At 36.9% G+C, this 17,904-nt stretch overlaps 1 protein-coding gene and 1 pseudogene across 1 annotated transcript; both read left to right on the plus strand.

The window, feature by feature from the left end:
- The first annotated feature begins 2,739 nt into the window (after nucleotides 1–2,739).
- Nucleotides 2,740–2,858, plus strand: LOC112477969 (annotated as a pseudogene).
- Nucleotides 2,859–9,416: 6,558 nt separating this feature from the next.
- GKN2 (gastrokine 2) lies at nucleotides 9,417–16,175 on the plus strand. The gene is made up of 6 exons (XM_006909526.1): nucleotides 9,417–9,450; nucleotides 11,458–11,511; nucleotides 11,949–12,086; nucleotides 13,902–14,012; nucleotides 14,668–14,824; nucleotides 15,962–16,175. Exons 1-6 carry the CDS (start codon nucleotides 9,439–9,441, stop codon nucleotides 16,042–16,044), a joined length of 555 nt encoding a protein of 184 aa, XP_006909588.1. The 5' UTR covers nucleotides 9,417–9,438; the 3' UTR covers nucleotides 16,045–16,175.
- Nucleotides 16,176–17,904: the final 1,729 nt, after the last annotated feature.

Genomic DNA, 17,904 nt, shown 5'->3' on the forward strand with positions numbered 1-17,904 from the left:
TCCAACACCCTGAGCTCCTCCCAGTAAATTAATATTTTAGTTAGTGGCCATGGGCGTTTCTCTAAAAAAAGCAATCACTTGATTATTATTATTATTATTTTGTAATTGACACACCTTTAAATTTGATTTGGTCTCTTCATAAAGGGATATAAGGCACATATAAAAGGAGATATCCAAACAAACATGTATATTTAAGAAATGTAGATACCATTTATTGTTTAGGATTTCATGACTCACCTTCAAATAGATTGAAGGTATATATGGATGATGTGTAATGACATCTTGCGTATCTGTCAGGCTATGAATCTTTTATGATAGAACTTATATTCCTTGTGTCTAGCATAGTTCCTGCCACATGATTAGGGCTCAATTGAGGATATCTCAACTGAAATTCAGGTACAAAATAGATTCCACTAATTTTGGCCACTTTCTTCAAATTTGGATAAAGCCAAACGATTTCCTTTCTCTTCTTGAACGGGAGATTAAAAAAAGAAAAAGAATTTAAATGCAAAAACAATCCCCCTTGGACTTGTGACAGTATCAATGGAATTCAGCTTTCATTGTCTGTAGCAAGGTTCTTTCCTCTTTCAGTAACTGTTCAAAACTTTTGGCAGTCTACCCAAGTCCTCTTTGTCAGCTCTACTGTTAACCTAACTGCCTACTATACCCAGAAAATAGAAAGTATCAGGCTTCTTGAACTGTTATCCTCCATTGCTCAATCTCTATCTTCACACATTCTTCATTCTGTCTTATCTTGGAAGAATGTTCTCTTAACAGATTCCAAGACTGAAATTTCCATGTCTGATGATCACCTTCCTTCATCAGATGGTTGTTCTTTTCTCAAAACTCAATGTCTTCCTGTTAATTTGATACTTCTTTTTGGCTCGCATGGGCAAATCTCTCCAATGCTAAAAACAAAACAAAACAAAACAAACGAGCAACTCAAAACAAACATAAAAACCTTTCCTTAACTCTACCTTCTTCATACAGAGAGCTTATAACTCTCCTTCCCTTTACATCTCTCAAAAGTATCATGTAGATTTTCTGATTCTACTTCACCTCCCAGTCATATCTCAACCCACTGTAGTTTGGCTTCATGTTCAAAGGATAACTGGTGATGCTGAGACTCAAAGTGACCAAGGCAAGGAGCCTAACCTTGCAGTACTCCTGACTTGGCTCTGTGCTTTTTAACCCTGATAATCTCTTCTTTAACTTCTGTTTATTTCAGTGGCATTTTTAACAAGTAGTCAATCAAGATAGGCACTTGAGTCATTCTCAGCTCTGATTCCTCACCCCTTCTTCCTCTCTTACACAAGTGGTTACCACAGCCAGTACATTGTACCTTTTAAATATTTCTTTAAAAAATATCCTAATTCTTTTTCTGATCAGAAAAGTAACTCATAGGAAATTGTAGAAAACATGGAAAATAACCAAATAAATTGATTGACACATTATTCTACTAAATAGAAATAATCACTGTTAACTTTTTAGTACATTTCCTTTTCATTTCTTTTGAGATTTCTTTGATTTATATGTTATGTAAAAACATATTATTTCGTCTCCAGATATTTTGGCATTTCCAGTTATCTTTCTGTTATTGATTTCTAATTTAATTACATTGTAGTCTGAAAACATACTTTGTATGATTTCTATTCTTTTAAATTGTTAAGGTATGTTTGATGGCCTAGAATGTGGTTTATTGGTGAATGTTTCACATGAGCTTGAGAAGTATGTATATTCTGCCATTGCCGACTGAAGTGTCCTATGCACTGATCAGGTCCAATTGATTAATGGTGCTGTTCAGTTCAACTATGCCCTTACTGATTTTATGCCTACTTGATCTATTAATTACTGTTCAGGGGTATTGAAGTCTTCAGCTAAAATAGTAGGTTTAGCTATTTCTCTTTGTAGTTCTATCAGTTTTTGCCTCATATTTTATGATATTCTGTTGTTAGGTGCATATATGTTAAAATAGTTATATCTCCTGGAGGATTGGTACCTTTATCACGATGTGATGCCTCTCTTTATCCTGATAATTTTTCTTGTCCTAAAGTTTGTTTTGTCTGAAATTTATATAGGTACTCCAGCTTTTTAAAAAATTTATGTTAGGTGACATATCTTTTTTACATCTTTACTTTGAACCTATCTGTGTCTCTATATTTACTATTTATTTATGTATTTATTTATTTATTTATTTTGTGTGTGTGTGTGTATGTGTGTCTATATTTAAAGTGGGTTTCTTGTATAATATGTCCCTCAGTTTTCAATTTGTTTTTACATTTTGCTTATTTTTTTATATTTAATGAATATTATTTTCCTAATCAGGTTTATTAAAATATAATTTAGAAACAGCAAAGTTTATCCTTATGACTCTGCAGTTCTATGAATTTTGAAAATGTATACAGTCATAAAACCACCAGCAAAAGCAATATAGAACATTGCCATTCCTCCCCAAAAGTTCTCTGTGTCCCTTTATGGGCAACCTTACCCCTCATCCCTAGGCCCTGCCAAACACTAAACTGTTTTCTGTCCTTTTAGTTTTATATTTCTAAAATGTCATGTAAATGGAATTATACAGTAGGCAATCTTTTGATTCTGGCTGCTTTCACTCAGTGTAATAGATTTGAGATTCACCTGTGTTGTGTGTCAGTGGGTCGATCCTTTCTTCTTGCTAAGTAGTATTTCATTACATAAATGTATCACAATTTATGTATTCAATCATCATTGAAATGCATTTGGGTCTATGGCTATGCTACCCTGAACAAGGCCGATCCCGTCTGATCTCGAAAGCTAAGCAGGGTTGGGCCTGGTTAGTACTTGGATGAGAGACCACCTAGGAAGACCAGGTGCTGTAGGTGTAAAAAATAAAAAAATTAGGGATTGTAAACTGACAAGGTCCTTGCAATCTGTGAGGTCAACCAAGGGTTGCCTCGCCTAAAAAAAAAAAAATAAAAAGGCATTTGGGTTAATTTCCTATTTCTGGTGATTACAAATAAAACCATTATAAATATTCACATACAGGTTCTAATGTACACATATACTTTTATTTCCCTTGAGTAAATACCTAGGAGTGGGATTTCTGGATCACATGATAATTACAATGAACTTTTATGAAAAATTGCCAAACTGTTTTCCAAAGTGAGTGTAGCATCTTGAATTCCCACCAGCAATGTATGATTGTTCCAGTTGCCCCATGTCTTTGACAACAATTGGAATTTTCAGTTGTGTTTGCTTGTTGTTTTTAGCCTTTCTAATATGTGTGTAGTGGTTTTAATTTGCATATTCCTAACTACCAAAGAGGTTCAACATCTTTTTATAGACTTATTCATCATCTGCATATCTTCTTTAGTAAGCCACCTTTTCAAATATTTTGCCTATTTTTAAAACTGAAATGTACGTTTTCTTATTTTTAGTATGAAAGTTCTTTATGTATTTTAGCTATAAGTTCTTTATTAAAATACATCTTTTGTAAATATTTTCTCTCAGTCTGTCTTTTATTTTCATAAACTTTTCATAAATAAAGTTTCTTTCGAAGAGAGAAACTTTTAACTTTATTGAAGTCTAATTTATTAATTTTTCTTTTATGAATTTTTAATTATGATGTTAGCTGAAGGTTTTTTATAAATGACTTTTATCAGAATGAAGAAATTCCTTTTTATTCCTAGTTTGCTTAGAGTTATTGTGAGTATATAAATTTAGAGAGAAATGTATAGCATTAAATACTCAGAGAAAAGAAATGCTTTTCTATCAAGATGATCATATGGCTTTTTATTTTTACAGTAAATATGTTGAATGATATTGATTGATTTTTCACATATTAAAGGAATTTTGAATTCCCAGGAAAACCTTCACTTGGTCATGATGCATTATTATTTTTATATATTGCTGTGTTTAATATGCTAATGTTTTTGAAGATTGTTTTCATCCATGTTCATGAGAAATATTGGTCTGTACTTTCTTTTCTCATAATATCTTTGTTTTTGGTATCAGTGCAATATTGGCCTCATAAAATAAGCTGGTATGTGTTAGTTTCTCTCCTATTTTCTGGGAGAATTTGTATAGAATTGATATTAATTTCCTCAAATATTGGGTTGAATTTGCCCATGAAACCATCTGGACCTTGAATTTTCTTTGTGAGAAAGTTTTAAAATACAAATTTAGTTTCTTTCATTGATATAAGGCCATTCAAGGTATTTCTTTCTTCTTGAGTGAACTTGTGTAGTTTGTCTTTTTTAAGAATTTTGCCCATTTCATTTAGGTTGTTGAATATAAAGTTGTTTCTAATATTTCCTTATTCTTTTAATGGGTGTAAAATCAGTGAGGTGGTGATATCCTCTTTTTATTGGTGACATTAACAATTCATGTCTTTTTTTTTCTTGAACAGTCTGGAGATTTATCGATTTGACTGAATATTTAAAAGAAACCATTGGTGCTTTTCATTAATTTTTTTCTGTTTTTTCTATATCCAATTTCATTGATTTTTGCTCTTTATTATTTCTTTTTTTGTGCTTGCTTTGAGTTTAATTCAATATTAAACCCAAATCTGTTTTCAGCTTTCTTAAGATGAATACTTAGATCATTTATTTGAGACCTTTCTTTTTTCTATTATAAGTATTTAATGTTACAAATTTTTCTGTAAGCACTGCTTAAGGAACTTCATCCCACAAATTTCTATATGTTGTATTTTTAATTCTATTCAATTAAAATTATTTTCCAATTTCTTTGACTTCCTTTTTAATCTATGGCTTATTTAGAGGTGGTTTTTTTTAAAAAAAAAAACATTCAAATAATTAGGGACTTTCCAAATACCTTAGTTTCATTTACATTTGATTTAATAACGCTGATTGAATTTGCAATTCTCTAAAAATTTACAAGGTTGAAATGTTTCATTTACAATAAATAATCATAATAATATTAGGTAAATTTTATTGAGAGCTTACTCTGTGACAGTGACTGTTGAATTTTATGTATGTGAGCCCATCAGTGTTCACAAGGATGCTTTGAGGGGGCACTTTGTTATCATTTTTTTCACATGAAGATTTTGTATGAGAAAGTATGTGTGAGAAATTGGAGACGTTGAATTTCAAATACAGGTGGGATGTTTCTGAAGCTTCAACCATTCACCATCTTTTGTTATCACTTCATCTTTCTCTAATCAGGTTTTTTGCCCATTAAAAAGATGTGTGTGTTCATTATTTTCCTGTGGATTTATGAAAACTTTTTGTAAGTTAAAAATATTACCCTTTGGAGATTTTTAATAAGCACTTGACTGTCTATTAATTATAAAAATAAAGAATTCATTCTTAAGGAAAAACATAGAAAATATTGTCATTTGTTTCTCATAAGTGTTAAAAGTATTTTTCTGAGTTTTAAATTTGCCTTTAAATTTTGCCAGTTTAAAAACAATTATCTTTTATATTTTATGCAGTTAAGCTTATATATATATCTTTCTTCTTGTAATTTATTCTATACCGTTAGGCTTAGAAAATCTTTTGCATTACTAAAATCAGATCAAAGTTTACTTATATTTTTTCCTTGTGTTTTTCTTATTTGCTTCTTTTACATCATGTACATAGTTTACATGTATTTTTTAAATTGAAATTAATATTTTCAAATGATAGAACCTACATTAGCTTGCCCAAATAACTATACCCTCATCCCAGGGCCATTTAGATTGAATTTTTTCCCCTCCTAACAGCAAGTTTGAGCTCTTTCTTGGGTATGGCAAAAAATGACATGAAAATGAATTCATAGGCTGACTGTACCATATCAAAGTGGAACTTTGGGAGAGTTGGGGAACAGAGGAGGGAATATGTTATGACCTCAGTATGTGAATTTAGGGTCATTAAATAAAAGACATTAGCTAAATTTAGGACCATTAAAGGAAAGGAATGATTAGTTACATAATGAAGAAAACGATGAAGAATATAAATAAATTTTTTGCTTATCATTGACAGGTATGGCCAATACAATTTGTACTTTGGATCATTATATTCTACTCATGCCTCTCCTCTGATACTTAACATTTATTATATTTTAATAGTTATTTGTGTTTTATAATAGACAGCAAGTTCTCTGAGAGCAGAGACTCTTTGTGTCTAGTTCATCCTTCTATCCCTTTCAGAAGGTTCTTCCAGTGATTTCCATAAGGTAGAAAGTCAATAAGAATAGAAGGAAGAAGAGAAGGAGGAAGAAAAACAAAATGGATAAAGGTAGTATAAAAGGAATAAAAAATGGGGAGTTTAGGATACAAAATGAGGAGTTTAGAAGACAGGGAAATTATAGTCAAATGGATTGAGTGTCTTTTGTGACAATTGTGTACATGAACCTCTTTCTACTTTTATGATCACATCTTTTTTCCTTCATTTATAATATTTTCTCACTCGTACCACTTGGGGACGTTGGTTTAGAAGAACACTGTAGAGTGAGTTAAAACCCAAGCTAAGAGTCTTCAACTTTGTCCTAGAGTTGATGGAGAATTTTAAAAAGTTTTTGAACACAAGAGCAATGAAGGCAAAGTAGTGCTTTAAAGCCATAGATGTTGCATAGTGATGTTGAGGATGGAAGAATGGGCAGCCTGGAAGAAGAAAGAAAATTTTGGTCTTTTGGCATAGACAGGCTTCCTCTTCTTGGCTTCATTTCCCTCGCATCTAGATATGGTCACATGACTGCTCCTTACCATGGATAACAAACAGATGTGGTCATTTTCTATCTGAAGAAGTGAAAGCAGATGTGTCTTCTCATGCTGTTGATCTAAACTCCCATTTGCTAGCTCGATGATTTCGGAATAACCATGAAGCTACATAGGGAAGACAGGGAAGCTACATAAGGAAAAAGCTGGAATCCATAAATCAGCACTTGGCCAGCCACTCACCATGAAGTTATCTGTATTGGACTTTATGTGAGTGAGAAATAAAAGTTCCTTTTGTCAAATCACTGAGCTTTAGGTGTTGCTTGTTACAGCAGCTCGTGCCAATTATTCTGACTATTAAAGTCATTATAACAGGGACAGTGTGTAGTGGTGAGGACAAGGAATCGAGTATGAGTCGACAGATGAAAAGAAAGGTACAAATAGGAGAGGCATTATAGAGGGAAAATGGCAGAAGAAGCAAGGATGACTTTAAAGTGAACCTGAAGATGTGGAGAAATTGTCAAAGGAAATAACAAAGTAAAAAAAACCCCAAAACTGCTTTTGGGAAAAAAAATGCAACTTTTATTTTAGACATGTTGAGTCTGATATATTATGGCACATTGTGATATATCCAGATGTAATGGAAATGCCTGCAAAATAAAAAAGAAGAGTTAAAAAAATAAATTGTGTATAAGAGAGAGAAAAGAAAGGGAAGAGGGGCGAAAGAGAGGAAACAGAAAAATAGAGAATTTAGGTCTCATAATAAAAAAGGTAGCAGTTAAAATAGGTTTAAACGTATGTGAATAAAGGCAACAAACCAAGTGAATTTACTATTTTGTTTGAGCACTAGAGTAGCAAGCAAAAGTCTTATCTTTGCCGCTAACTATATATATGACCTTGGCCACATTTTTTAACCTGCTCGAGTCTTAGTTTCATCATGAGGGGTTTGAACAGGTTCTGAAACAGCTCTTTCAATCAGAACCACCCGTGGAGGTTTAAAAGTCCACATGTCTGTGCCCTTTCTCAGACCGTCTGCATCAGTGTCCAAGGTGCAGGTACAGCCAGCATGAGGCCCTTCCGTGTTAGCGATTTCACCCCCTCAGTGGGAGCTGGGCAGCTGAGCCATGAATTTCACTTACAACAACTTTTACAAACGGTGTCTCTTTCTCTCTGTTTAAAAGTGTTCACCACTAAGTTATGGGTAGGCATGATTTTTCCAAGCCAGTATTTCAGTCAAGAAACATTCTAGTAGCAGAAGCCTCCTTACTAATGCCCCCACACCCTATCTCAGCAAGGCAAGAAGTTACACTTACCAGCAACTGCAGAGGGAGGTCACGCAGTACTAGTAGTTAAGAGTGTGGACTATGGAGTCAGATTGGCTCAGATTCCCACTTGCTCTGAGAAGCTGTGTAACGCTGAGGAATCATTTAACTTAGTTTTCTTGTCTGTAAAATGAGATGTACAAAAGGTAACCTATAGCATTGTTATGAGAATCAAATGAATCGATATATGCAAAGTGCTTAAAAAGTGCTAGAGCATATCGAGTGCTCCATAAATGCTAACTATCATCATGATCAAACCTATAGACTCAGAACTCCTGGGAACAGGCAGGGAACAAAGTAGAGGGGAGAGGATAATACCTCCATCTGCCCTCATGTCTATAGGTGAGGGAATTTGGGGGGACTTTGGAGTCAGATATGAGAGAAAATTGGCAGAGGTACCACAAAACTGTAATCCTTCTGGCTACTGCTATCTCAGAAAGATTTTTGAAAGCAGAACATTTTACACCCACCGCAACCGAATAGCCAGTGTAGTGGAATTCCAGTGAACTAGGTAAGCCCCAAACTGCCCAAACGACTGCTTTTTAAAAGCCCCGTTTAAAAAAAGCTGCAGTTAGGAAGTCACTGTAGTTGTAGATCAAGGACTTCATTTATGTTATTTCTTTGCTTGCTGTAGTGATTCTCAATATTTAACAATTTTGCAATTTCTTATTCGTTTTTGTATTTCCCCACCTGAGTTCGCGATCCCCTCCTAAAACTGGCTAGCCTTTTCTGATTGTGGCATTATAAAGATTACACAAATTAAACTTTATTCTCTCTCTCTTTTTTAATCTGAGAATTTCTTGATGTACTTCAAGATAAGCAGAGATATATAAATCGTAGTTTTCACAGTGTTTTGAGTAAGGTTTACTGTAAAAATTTGATTAAGCCTGGTAATTAGGCAGGGAAATCTCTGAGCCTCGTTCCTCATAAAGCCCTGAAAATTGGCACCAACTCTAAAGGGAAGGAGAAATAAAGTCACAAGGCTATTTGTTTCGAAGCAGGCTCCCTCAGCCACTGTTCTTGCCTCCAGTCTCAGGTCCATTCCTTGAGAGCAGGGCAGGGATGAAAAGATACTGAATGAAGATCCAGCTCAGGTCTAAAGGGAGGACTTTACCATCAGGGGAGATATTAGGAATATGTTCTTATACGTCTATAAGATGTTTGTGTAAAATAAGCGTCTTGCAATGTTTTTAAAGGGTGGAAATTGAACTCTCAAGTGTAACATGGAGCAGATAAGCGAGGAATATTTACAGAATGACCAAGTGGTGAAATTTCATTACTGACTAATGAACTTCATTGATATTAGGTTATGTGGCTGGGTCTCGATTCTGATAAAGGAGTTTGCTGGGGTGTGTCGGAGATATGACATGGTCTTTTTCAAAGAGATCAGTCTGAGAAGATTTCCACACCTGAAAGCCAATATAAAGGGTACAAGCTGCACCGAGCAGCCTCACTCGCTCCAGCACCTCCTTCCCATCAGACAAAATGAAAATCCTTGTGAGTATTTGTTTGTGTTTCTTTATACTCTTGTGGTGGTTTCTTGCAGAGAGTGTTCATATCCAATATGCGCTGTATTTCAGGGTTCTTAGACAAACATTGTGTATGCGTTTAAGTTTCTGTGATTGAATTAATGATGTTTTGGGCAGGAACAATGTTGAATATTAAGTAGGATAGTTATATGTCCATTGTGTATTTTTTGAGATGTTTACTAAAATATTATAAAGAAAAAAATTGGAAATATTTAAGAATGTTAATTTGGAGGATTTTTAATAATAATTCTTATGGTGAGCTTCGGAGGGGATTTAGGCATTTTAGTACAAATGCATTTACTATCCAAAAGGGAAGTGAATTTTAAAATAATATTAGTAACATCAATAATAATAATAATAATAACAGTAGCAGCAGTCATTTCCCAAGTGCATTCTAGGCCCTATGATAAACACCTTACATGAATAATTTCATCTATTCACATCAACAGCTCTATGAGTAGTATTACTCCATTCCACGGATGAGGAGCCTGAGGCCCAGAGAAATGTGATTTTCCCAAGGTAGTAAATGTGGGATTTAGACTTGACATTTACCCATTTTAGGCCCCACTTACAGGAGCAGTAGTAGCAAAACATCCCTGCCATGATCTCCCTTTTCCCTCCATCTGACCCCAGCCCTGATCCCAGTCTCCCGTGCCGCCCTGCAGTGCTGCATGGGCTGTAGGCCATGTTCTGAGGCAGAGTGGCACTCCTTCCCCCAGCCTCTGTTTCTTATTCTCATTTAGCTGCTGGCGGAGAAAGCAAATGACAAGTACCTCCCCATAAGGTGTTCAAGAGTCAGCTTAAAGAGTTCCGTGCCCTAAGAGTCTCTTGATTTTCCAAGAAGAGACCTAACCCGGTAACACAAACCTATACCATTGTGTATTCATCACGATGTTGGTGGGTGGTTGTTTGGGGGCGGGAACACCTCCCTAGTTCTTTCTAATCATATCACTAAGGTGATCAGTTCTCCAGTCATCTGTAAAAACCTCTATATTAGATCCATAAAATAGAATACATAGACGTGTCAGAGATTACTAGAAGCCTGAAGTCAAGCTGACACATCCCTAGGTAAGTAGGCAGATTAGATATCTGCATACAGGTTTTTGTTGGACGTTCCACACGCAGTCACCAGGAGAGAAATGTTATTGGCTATATGGAAAATGAAGGAGAAAATCCTACTGATGGTTCTTCAAAATGTCTGCCTTCCTGCAGACCCCCGCCACCAGCAGTTTTCAATGACAGTGCGGCACACTGTGATGTTCAGAAGAGACAGCACGAAACCAGGATCGGCTCGTTGGATCAGACTTTACATAACTACAGAAAACTGTCAGAACTGCCTCAGTGCCTCAGTGTCAGTCTCACGGCCTGCTGGCCTAACACGTGTCTGATGGTGTCGCTAAGGCATGGGTTAGTAGGAGAATAGGGAGATTTCCTTGGTGTCAGCCTCAAAAGTCAATCATGCCCCCAAGCATCTTATTTTCATAGTTTCCTTTAGGAATCCATTGTGTCTGTTGCCCGTGAATCATTTTCAATCTGTTTAACCTTCTCACTCTCAAGGAATTAAATAATTCTTTTCTTTTTACGAGTAAATGCAAATTAATCTCTTGTAATTCAAAACCAGTGTGAGTCTTACCAAGGTATTCTCAGAGTAAAATCAGTCCTTCCTCACTGCCCACCTGCCCTAAGTTCTTCCCGGCATAGGAGCACATGCTGTGTAGGTTTTGATGTTGGGAAGGGCTGGGAATTGGTTGACAAAAGTAGAAACCTGTGTCTGAAAAATATCACGAACTCAATAAATACCTTTCAAAAGGGTGAATGTGTGTGTTTCATACTTTAGAAATGGATCGGTGACCACCCATGATGACTCACCATTGTCCCTCAGTGTGCATTTTCTGAGATATTTACACTTTTCCTGTCTAGTGTCCCCTTCAGTGATTACCCTACAAGGAATGGAAGTGACTGCTCTGTTTTTCAGGTGATATTTCTGGTGGCGCTGGCCATCTTTGGAACACAATCTCATGGATACGATGTGAGTCGATTCATTATGGACTTTATAGCTTGATAGTGTGGGGAGAGGAAAAGGAAGATACAAGATAATTTGAAGGACAGTAGAGTGTCCATGTGGTCTATTTTGGAGAGAATCCCGGAAATGGCCAATAATGGAAACAATGCCATAATTTATTTCCAATTGCAATACCTTAAAAAATGTAACCTATTGCTTTCAAATGTCACCAGTCTCATTTCTCCTGTGTTGTCGTTGATTCTCCCATACAATATGTAGTAAACTATGAGGAAGAGTTTTGCATCTTTATTTTAGTACGTACTTTTGGTCTGGGATCCCAGCGGAAAGGTTTCAGGCTTCAATTTCTTGGTCATAGCAGGTGGACGGCTTTATTTTGCTGGGAGGGATCCTTTCAAATGCATGTGATTAATGGAAAAACCATTATGTCTTTGTTCTCAATCTAGGTTTATAACATCATTAGCCCAAACAACAAAGGTGGCAATGTGCAAGAGACAATGACAATTGACAATGAAAAAAATACCGCTATCATTAACATTCATTCAGGATCGTGCTCCTCTACGACGATTTTTGACTATAAGCATGTAAGCAGCGAGGAAATTTTTATATTCTATAAGACTGGGTTTCTGAAGGGCAGAAGGTAGTCATTTAGTACATATTTGAATTCCAAAATCTACTCTTTCGATTTCATCAGAATTTTCTTACTTCTATTTTTTCCCTTTAAATAATCAAACTACTGATTAAAAACCAAAACAAAACAAAATCACTTCTAAGAAAAAAACATAACAAGAAACATACACGTTTACTTGACCTCTGCAAGCAGAAACTGGGCATGTGACGATGTCTCATTACAGGCTCAGAGAGAGTGACCGAAGCCCTAAATAGTGTCTGGCACACAGACTCTTAAAAATATTTGTTGAATGAGTAAGTTAATGAATTAGGGCTTCTCATACAAAAAAATTATGCAGAAAAAAATCATGAAAAGTTGCAAAATAGCAGAAATCTAGAACAGCTATACACGTTTAACTATGTATGTGGTATATGCAATAAGTCATTCTTCTTCTGTAAGAAGGAAAGTGTGTTACTTAAAAAATACCAAACTATCTCCAAGATTTAGTTACTATTATTAACAATAAGTCTCAGAAACCTGCTCAGAAAACTTATTCTGTCCTTTATCTATTTATTTATTTGTTTGTTTTCCATTTGTTTCACCGATAATAGTTATAAACCTGCTTTAACTTAGGGGCAGAGGATATGAGCACTGTGGATATAAGTAGGTCATCTGAATGTGCTTTTCTTCTTCTTTTCGTCTAGAAACCTCCTCACAAGCTTCCTCCTCATGGGTATTGGGAGTTCCAGAACACAGTTGAAAGTAGAGAGTCTTTGAAAGATACAGGTTAAAAGGAAGTTATTGTGAAACGGTTTTTAAGCAGTTGTCAGGAAAATCCCACAACTATCTTTTAAAAATTGAAGTGGTGAAGATTTAGTTCATGCATTTTCCACTATCATCAGGCTTGGTCTCTGTCTATTTTTGAATTTTAGGAACTTGCAATTTGAAAGAATTGAAAAACAGGAAGTAGAAGGGTTTATGTTATATACAGTCTTATAGGCTACCTGAGTATTTGGAATTCTGTAGAGAAAAGTCTACTCTAGATGAAAATGAGGTGGAGATAATCTCCTTCTGGCTCCAACGTCCTCACCCTCCACTGCTCTTCCAATCTCAACTTCCTTCAACCCATCCCTATCCAGTCAGCTTGAATTTGAGGCAGAGAAAAGATGGAGAGAAGATGGTAAAGGAGGGAAGAATAGATGAAGCATGTATGTGTGTGTTGGGGTGGGCGTGGGGATGTTAAGGAGAGTTTCTGAAGTAACACTGTCCAATAGAACTTTCTGAAACTGTGTTTTCCAGAAAGAAGCAGCCACTGTGTATACTGAGCACTTGAAATGTGTGACAGAGGAAGTACATTTTAAATTTTATTTAGTTTGAGTTTAAATTTAAATAGCTACATGTGGCTAATAACTAACATATTGGAAAGCATGGTTCTAAAGATTATGGAATTTACTCTAAATTGAGGAAGAGGCTGGACAAAGTCTATAGAAAGCAACAGAGACCTGCTGCTTCTCAGTCTTTCAAATCGCAAACTGCAAACCCTGGTTCTGTCACATAAAACGTAGGGCACAGTCATGGGTTTTCAAAATTTCAGAGATAGACATGACAAATGAAAAAATAAAAATACTATGAAAAAGAAGTCAGATGGATAGAACTGATTGCAGATTGAAAAGCAATCACATGTCCTCACTGTGCATACTCAAGGCTTCTCAAGGTTCAGATGTCATCCTCACCAAGTGCAGAACCCAGGGAATCGGGAGAGGCAATAACTGTACTTTTGGTGCCTCAGGGTTACATCGTATCTAGGGTGCTGTCCCGAAGAGCCTGCTACGTCCTGAAAATGAACCATAAAGCCATCCCTGCTCTGGACCAACTCAAACGGTACATCTATGAGAGGAAGGTAATTCTGGAGTACGCTTAACTACTCCCTGTTCTTGAGGCAGCGAATACTGGTGCCTATAAAGAAATGAAGAGGGTGAGGGGGAAGATAATATTACACCTTATAGTAGATGTGATACCCTCCACTTATTAAAGTGTTTTCACATGTATTGTTTTTGAGGCAGGAGTACATCTCTTAGCTTGATTTCCACCATGCAGTCCCAAATACAAAAACTTATAATAAGTTCCAGTGTCTCTGTAGAAAGAATTGAACAGCCTCTGTTCTCAGAGCAGGGCTCTAAGAAATACTGACTGGCAGGAAAATGAGTGGTTATAATATCTGAGGACACAAGGTGCAAAGAAACTATACAGTGTAGTGAAGATAAACACTGTATGAAGCTAGAAATTTGGGATTTAATTCTCCCTCTGTAATTTTCCATTTTTGCCACCTTTGGCATGAGTTTCACCCTCTCTGGGTTTCATTGTCACCAGAGCAGACTAACACTGGAAATAATGGCGCTTCTCTGATGACCTAGTGGTCAGAAGGAGATGACATCTTGAGATCCCTGACTGCCTTCGATGTAATAATCTGAAAGAGGAAAAGTCACAATTTAGAATAAGATATGCCAGCTCATGTCACTTTATTTTATCCAATTCCATTCTAACATCTGATCTAGGTTTTGAACAAAATGTTCTCTGACAAATATACCTGGGTCAAGTACAACCCTCTGCAGTCTCTGATCATAGATGTGGACTGGTTCCTGTTCGGGTCACCCATTGAGCAGCTCTGCAGACATGTCCCTTTGTATAAAGGGGAAGTGGTTGAAAAGACAGGTGAGTACCAACAAATCTTTTCTTCACCAAATATTTTCTGAAAGCTCCGATATGCTTACCTGACACTGCGAGGTGTTGTGTGAAACACACACACACACACACACACACAAAAGTGAAACAAGACTCAGTTTGGTTTACTTTGGGAATTAGATACTGACCATGTATGGAAATTTTGCTAAATGTTAGGGGGATAGAGAAATGAATAAAACTCTGCCCCCAAGGAACACATAATCTGGTGGAGAAATAATCTGGGTGCCAAGAAAAAACTATTGGGTTCTTTAATGTACAGCATGATGACTAGTTAATAATACATATTGCATATTTGCAAATTGCTGAGAGCAAATTTTAAGCATTCTCACCACGTATGCAAAAAAGTTACCTATGTTAACTATGTGAGGTGATGGTTGTATTTTCTTGATCTTGGTAATCATTCTACAATGTATATGTATGTGAAATCATCATGTCATATACTTTAAATATATACAAATATATTTGTTAATTATTCCTCAAAGATGTTTAAAAAAGATATATTCTCAGAATCTAGGATAAAGTTGGTCCAAGAAAAGAGCAGGCAAGTGCACTAACAGAGAAGGAATAAAAGGCCTGGTTTATCCAGGTAACATATGTCACTGCAGTCATCACTGGTATTTTTACATAGAGTTTCTAAATATGGCAAAGAGGCCAGAGTAAAAGACAGGTGGAGCCACTAATGTTGAACGCAACAACGACAAACAACGGCAACAACAACAACAACAAAAATTCCTCAGAGTAGTGGAGAGTAGATGAAGATGAAAAAAATTAGCGTTCGACACATTTCTACTGCCCAGAAAAAATTTTTACTTAAGACTTTTTGGTATAAGATCATTATTACTTATAAGTTAAGACACATAGGCGTGGCATCAATGCAGAGTGTCATAGGATCAACTAGATTGAGACGTACAGTATTCACAGGAATTGTCATTCTATTTAAGCTAATACATCATTATCCTTTGCAAAACAAGTACAGCTAAAATCTTAGGCAACATGAAATTACATGTACAACCCCTAGTCAAGATATTTACAAAAATAAATTGGTTTGCTGCATTCTAATAATATATTCCTTAACGCTCTTTCTTTGAAACTGTTCCTCTTTTTCAGATAATGTCGGTGCTAAAGGCTGTGCAAAGGCTGGACTCCTGGGTATCTTTGGGATTTCCATCTGTGCAGACATTCGTGTTTAGGCATCAGCCCACTGGTTTCATCTTTTCAAAGAAATACACCCTTTGGTTTCCACTCAGCAGCCAAATTAAATTCTTTCTAAATATCCCAACTAGTTTTGAGATTCAGTAGTAAAACTTAAATACTATATTTACAGACTGGGTGTTTGCTGTTTGTTTTATAAGTAGCAAAGCGATGCCAAATGTTGTTTATGTCAATTGCCAGGATATCAAGTAAAGTACATAAAGTGTAAAAATTCCCAGATAAGGGGTCATCCCACTTTCGGGTACCCCCTCTCGCAAGAGAACTGTAGCTCTGCACTTCAATAAACCTATTACTCTACCTCTTAAAAAAAAATTCCAGATAATATAGCTGGGTCACACACAGGCTGATCAGTTGGAGGGAGGAACACTACCCATCACCTAGAAAAAGAGGCACCTCACTGAAGATCTTAACAGGAGGGAGGACCTATCTAGGAAACCCAAATCAACAGATAGATGGAAAACAATTTCTAATATTTCAAATAAATTGCATAATATGGGCAAATTCCTAGGTCAATGGCTGATTCTCACGTGAACTAGTTAGCTGGGTGCAGGTTCGGAGCAAAGAGAAACTACTGTAACAAGCTCAGCCCTGGGGTGGGTACGCTGCAGGAAGGGGCCCCAGGATGAACTACCACAGTCAAGAAAGTTATTTTCTTGTTGAGGAAATGAGATATTTGTATAAAAACACTTGTGATAATAGTAAAAGAGTGTACAATAAAGTGCCAAATGAATGATAGACCTTGGTGTTTGCAAGCAATGGAACCCAATCTAATTAACGAAGGCTAAGATGGGGAGGATTATTCTCTCAGCTTACCATAGAAGGTTATGAATACTCTAGTTGAGTGGCCGGAACTTGGTACTCGAAGGTGACCAGACTCTCTTCCTCCTGTCCCAAGCCTCCTCTCACCATGCCAGCCTCAGCATCTTACATCGGCTTTCTCCATGAAAGTTTTCACCAGCTTCCCAGTATCATCGTTGGAGAGGAAGCCATGTTTTAGTTTTAATTTTAAATAAGTCTTAACTTAAAAAAATCTCTGGAAAAGACCCTAATTGAATCACTTGGGGCACTCTTGTGGCCAGGACTGCTGGGAATAGGAATGGGGGCAGCGAGAAGCGATGTTATGATTGGCAGTCTCTTTTGGAATCTACTCCTCAGAGATGTGTTATGACGATTAATTTTTATAAAGTTATTCCCATTTTAAAGGTAGAACTTTGAGTTCTGCTTTTCCCTAACTCTACTTTCTTTAAGTCAGTTATCCCTGCTGAGTGCTGGTGTCATATCGAATACCTGTGAGGAGCAATATGTGGAGTGGGCCACGGCTGTAGGTAGCCCACAGCAGCACTGAAAGACTTGTGCTCCAGCCATGCACACACGGTGCCTGGAGGAGGCCAGAGGGCCAAGTGCTGTGGGGGAATGTGGACCCAGGATAGCAACGACCCTGCTCAAGGAGGCTGCCTGGGGGACTGCCTGTGTGAGGAGCCTCGCTGGGGGGCTGCCAGGGTAGAAAGCACTACAGAAACTGACATGGACCAATGAAAAGCCTCCACAGAAACCATTGCCACGGTACAGAATAAACTCCACCCCATGCAGGCAGCAGAGTAAGGAGAAACAGCATATTCTAGGCAGGCTAAAGGTCCCTGCTCCTGATCCTTTGGGAAACTGAGAACGTGGACTGGGCAGGGAGCAAGACGATAAGCACCGGGAAGCTACTACCCTTGGCCGGTGAGCCAGCCCACCTGTCCCCACAGACCCAGGCTCAGGAGCAGTTGGTTCCTCCCTGAGGCTGCAGAGAAGCAGGAGTGATGGGGAGAGTTAGGAATGCTCCTATCTAGTGAGGA

Source organism: Pteropus alecto, unplaced genomic scaffold (genome assembly GCF_000325575.1).
Source record: "Pteropus alecto unplaced genomic scaffold, ASM32557v1 scaffold131, whole genome shotgun sequence".
NCBI classification, from domain to species: domain Eukaryota; kingdom Metazoa; phylum Chordata; class Mammalia; order Chiroptera; family Pteropodidae; genus Pteropus; species Pteropus alecto.

Bases quoted from the DNA above. Each gene is read 5' to 3' on its own strand.
- GKN2 (XM_006909526.1), top strand. The intron at 12,087-13,901 runs GTAAGCAGCGAG...TTGGTGCCTCAG, and splicing joins CGATTTTTGACTATAAGCAT to GGTTACATCGTATCTAGGGT. The intron at 14,013-14,667 runs GTAATTCTGGAG...CATCTGATCTAG, and splicing joins GGTACATCTATGAGAGGAAG to GTTTTGAACAAAATGTTCTC.